Source organism: Galeopterus variegatus, unplaced genomic scaffold (assembly GCF_000696425.1).
Source record: "Galeopterus variegatus unplaced genomic scaffold, G_variegatus-3.0.2 Scaffold12513, whole genome shotgun sequence".
Classification (NCBI taxonomy): domain Eukaryota; kingdom Metazoa; phylum Chordata; class Mammalia; order Dermoptera; family Cynocephalidae; genus Galeopterus; species Galeopterus variegatus.
Window position 1 is genome coordinate 29,528 of NW_007738624.1, and position 4,734 is coordinate 34,261.

General features: G+C 37.8%; 1 protein-coding gene across 1 annotated transcript; it reads left to right on the top strand.

Annotated features, from left to right (window-relative positions):
* The first annotated feature begins 814 nt into the window (after positions 1–814).
* On the top strand, positions 815–1,765 carry LOC103581184 (olfactory receptor 7A17-like). Its single transcript, XM_008563075.1, has one exon. The coding sequence runs from the start codon at positions 815–817 to the stop codon at positions 1,763–1,765; it is 951 nt and encodes a 316-aa protein (XP_008561297.1).
* Positions 1,766–4,734: the final 2,969 nt, after the last annotated feature.

The following is a 4,734-nucleotide window of genomic DNA, read 5'->3' on the forward strand; positions in this document are numbered from 1 at the left end:
AAGTTGTTTACAACAAAAGTGCAAGGAAAAGCATGTGCACAAAATACCTCTGGGCCTTGAAGTATAAGCAGGTGCTGGGGGACATCTCACACCTCACATTCTCTGACACTTTCTCTCATCACTCTCCTCTTGCTAACTCTTTCACCACACTAGCTTCCATGATTTTATAAGACAAGCAAAGTCCCCTGGGCTTTCACACTGGTAATTCACTTGTGAAGACCACACTTCCACAGGTAACCTCGTGGCTCCACAGCCCAGTCTTCCTTGAGGTATGTGTTCAAATACCAACTTTTCTATTTCTCTTGCCTGGACTCCCATAGAAGCAGCACTCCCATAAATCTGTACAATTTCTATATCAATTAAAAATTTTTTAAAAGCACCAACATCTACTCTATGTTTTTACCTGCCTTAGTTTTATTTGTAGTACTTATTACCATCTGACATCTTATATGATTTCTTTATCTGTTTATATTCTTTCTGCATAAAACTGAATTTTTTCAGCATGCAATACTCATTGTCTAGGCAATGCCTGGGTCATGGTCAGAGCTCAAATTCTATTCCATAAAATAGTAAAAGAATTTGTCATTAAAATGGTAGAATACGTGATCTATTTAGGACAAGAAGTTGAACAGGAATTCCTTATCAGATAGATGCTGTGAATACCCAACAGGGATCAGATAACAAACACAAAATACAGAAAATCATTTATTGACTAAAAAATACAAATTGTAACATTTCTACAATGTGAGTGATGCCCATTTGCTGAAAAAGTAGTCATGTTGTTTTTGTTCTTCCTGGTAGTCCCCTCCACTGCATGGATCTAGGAAATGATACACAAATTTCAGAATTTCTTCTTATGGGATTTTCAGAGACATTAGATTTGCAGCCCTTCATATTCTGGCTGTTCCTCTCCATGTACCTGATCACGGTGTTTGGAAACCTGCTCATCATCCTGGCCGTCATCTCAGACTCCCACCTCCACACTCCCATGTACTTCTTCCTCTCCAACCTGTCCTTTGTAGACATCTGTTTCACCTCCACCACCATTCCAAAGATGCTGCTGAACATGCAGACACACAGCAAGATCATATCCTATGAAGGATGCATCACTCAGATACACTTCTTTCTACTCTTTGCAGGATTGGATGACTTTCTCCTGACCGTCATGGCCTATGACCGATTTATGGCCATCTGTCACCCCCTGCACTATACGGTCATCATGAACTCCTGGCACTGTGGGCTGCTGGTTCTGGTTTCCTGGATCATAGGTGTTCTAAATTCCTTGTCACAAAGCTTAATGGTGTTGGGGCTATCATTTGGGACAGTCTTGGAAATACACCACTTTTTCTGTGAACTTAATCAGGTGGTCCACAGTGCCTGTTCTGACACCTTTCTCAATGACCTGGTGATATATTTTGCATTAGGACTGTTGGTTGCTGGACCCCTTGCCAGTATCCTTTACTCTTACTGTAAGATAGTTTCCTCCATACGTAAAATCTCTTCATCTAGAGGAAAGTATAAAGCATTTTCTACCTGTGCATCTCACCTCTCAGTTGTCTCCTTATTTTATTGTACAAGCCTAGGAGTGTACCTTAGTTCTGCTGCTACACACAACTCACTCTCAAGTGCTACAGCCTCAGTGATGTACACTGTGGTCACACCCATGCTGAACCCCTTCATCTACAGTCTGAGGAATAAGGACATAAACAGGGCTCTCAAAAGATTCTTTGGGAGGCAAACTAGAAAAGGACCAATTACACCATGACTGAAGATTTTCCCGTGATTGCAGGGATCAAAGTGTCAGAGAGAAAAATTGTGATTCTTTGATCGGATTGTGAGGTACAGCTTGCTCATTCTGTTTATTTCCTGAAATTTATCATTCTTTAATTTCAATTTCTGTATACAGTTTAAGTCACACAATTATATAAGCATTTTCCTCTCTAATATCCTAAAACGTTTCCCTTTGTCATCTTCTGCCCTCCCCCAATTGTTTCCCATTCTTGTATCAGAAATATTTAGAATCCCATTTACTTTATTGAAAAACATGGAATAGTTAAGAATAATGTATTCACAAATTACGAATGTCCTGCTATGTAATTTTTCTTTTGTGTGTTTCTAAAATAATAGTCAAGAGATGTATTACACCTTTGGGAGTACGAACAGTTAAAAAAAAGTCCCAAGAAAATCAACAATAACAACAAAACTCCAGTTGGCACTAATATTGTTAATACAATGTTGTCGGAGAGGAAAATCTGAGACCACAGTTTTTCACTTCTATGTTTGTTATTGCTTTGTATCTCACTATCTAAAAATGCAGTTTGTAATCGACTAGAATGTTTTATAACTGGTAATTGGGTTTTATTCTGCTTGTTAGTATCCTGTTTTCATACTCAGCTCAGTGTTCACAGTGTATTTCATTATGACTGGGAAATGTTGATGACCAACTACTTGATGCCAAGTGCAGTCTACATTGAAAGACAAGTTTGAAAAAATAGTTGACTTAATACGGTCTTAAAGTCAGGCAATATGATAAAGAAACATTTCATATCACACATTGCATTATTATGCAAAACTATTTCTTTTTCATGTTGTTCATCTACTCCTTGGAGGAGAGAAGATTGAAGTCCCTGTGTAAGGGCATTTAGTCATTGGAGTGAAGGAGCCGTTGATGTGATTATGTTGTTTTATTGAATTATCTTCCCCTTCCTCTTGAAAACTTCCAATTCTCCCTGTAAATAACAGTCTTTAACTTGCTCTAAACAAATTATCATCCCATATTCCAAACTTTCTCATACCTGTGAAAGAGACAGTCAATGAACAACATCAATATCATCTATTAGGTGTCTCACTTGTACTCAGGATTCTCTTCAATGTTCATGCTAGAAAGATGCCTAACAAGAGAGCTTATATTTTAGTTCAGTTTCTACCATGTGACAAGGGTCACAAGTTTTCTTACAGAAACCTGCATGTCCTCACCATCTCTCTTTGTTCCCTGGGAGGAAACATCAGCTTAGTCCCTTTGTATGACAGATATCTGAAATAAACTTGAATAACAGGGTTCTCAGGAATGCTGATTTCAAATATCAGAACAAATGCCAATCTATAATTAATAACAATTTATTGTGTGTTCTCAAATGACTAGAAGAAAGTAGCTCAAATATTCTGCTCACAAAGAAAAAATAAATTGTTGGGTTGCAAAATTGCTAACTACTCTAATTTGATCATTACACATAGTATGAATATATTGAAATATAACTCTGTACTCCATAAGTATGTCCAATGAATATGTTTCAATTTAAAAGCTAAATAAATTTCTTTAAAAAAAGAAAAGAAAGAAAAAGGAGTAGATTGTTATCATTGCTCTCAGTTCTGCTCACTTTGATTACTGTATCAATTAGCTCTTGCTGTATAACAAACCATCCTAAAGCAAATAGCTTAAATTAATCCCTTATTGCCAAATGGGATGGCATGGTGGAGAGCTCTGCTGGTCTCCTTGTTAGTCTGTTTTCCACTATGGGTAAAACATGGAGACTGTGCTGATATTGGGTGAAGTTTCTAATATAATTGGGACTTGTCTGTCTATAGACTAATCTACGGTGTCCTTGAATAGCACTACTAGCCTCTACTTCACATATCTTCTCCTCTCCTGGCCAACTAGCCTGGAGTTTCTTGTGTGGCTGAAACAGGGTTTCAAAAGACAGCAGCAGAAATGACCAAGGACCCTGAAAGCCCACAGTCAAGTCCACCCTATTCTACTGGCCAGAGCAAATATAAAATGCTAAATCCTACTCAAGACTTGAAGAATGACTCTTTCCACATCAATTCCCAACAGCTGGATGATCTTAGAAAAGAAAGTGAGATTGGTATTGATATCCAATGCTGTCCCCGCAGATATGTGCAATCAACTATGTTTCAATTAAAAATAAAAAAATAAATGAAAAAGAAACAATGAAAGGAGAGTGAGACTGACAGTGTGTATTTAATGAACAGCTGTGGACATTTTATTCCATGTGGTCAAGCCACACCCACCCCAATGTAAGTATTCCTTCTCTGCCCCTTGCCTCCAGCCCACGTTTCTTAGCAATAAATATATTTCCTTCTAGATACCTCATAGAGTCCAAAGACCACATGTCTAACTCGTTGATTAACGACGCTAGAGAAATGTTACTCCACATCCAACATTGCTGGGATCTTCATGGATATCTCCTTGTTTTTTTTTTTATTGTCCTGCTCTTCACCAAATTCATAAGGGCTTTTAACTTGGTACTGGTATTTGTTGGAGGTTTGTGGGAGGTATTCCAAGGAACAGGTTGTATTGGAAATACAAATAAAACACAGACACACAGGAATTTGAAAGGGGAGGGTGAGTTGAGTTGAAATTCAAAATTTTCATTGTCAACATTCTGAAAGTGAGGCTTGAGGAGAGACAGAAGTCACTGGAGACTCTAAGATCATCACAAGGGACAGCATGAAGTTTCCATTTTAGTGGCAGTCAGGTTTCATGAATCTCTATTTATGCAGAACAAAAATATTAATTTTCAAATATATGATACATTATTATTAACTGGGGTCAACATGCAGTGTAATAGATCACTAAATCTTATTGCTCCAGTCTAAATGAAACATAGTACCCTTTGATCAACAGCTCTCCTTTTCCCATCCCTCACCCTACACCCTGTCCCAGCCTCTTGTAACCACCATTCTACTGTTTCTATGAGAATAACATTTTAGACA

What these genes read in the sequence shown, in the direction of transcription:
- LOC103581184 (XM_008563075.1), top strand. Translation starts at nt 815, where the DNA reads ATGGATCTAGGAAATGATACACAAATTTCAGAATTTCTTCTTATGGGA.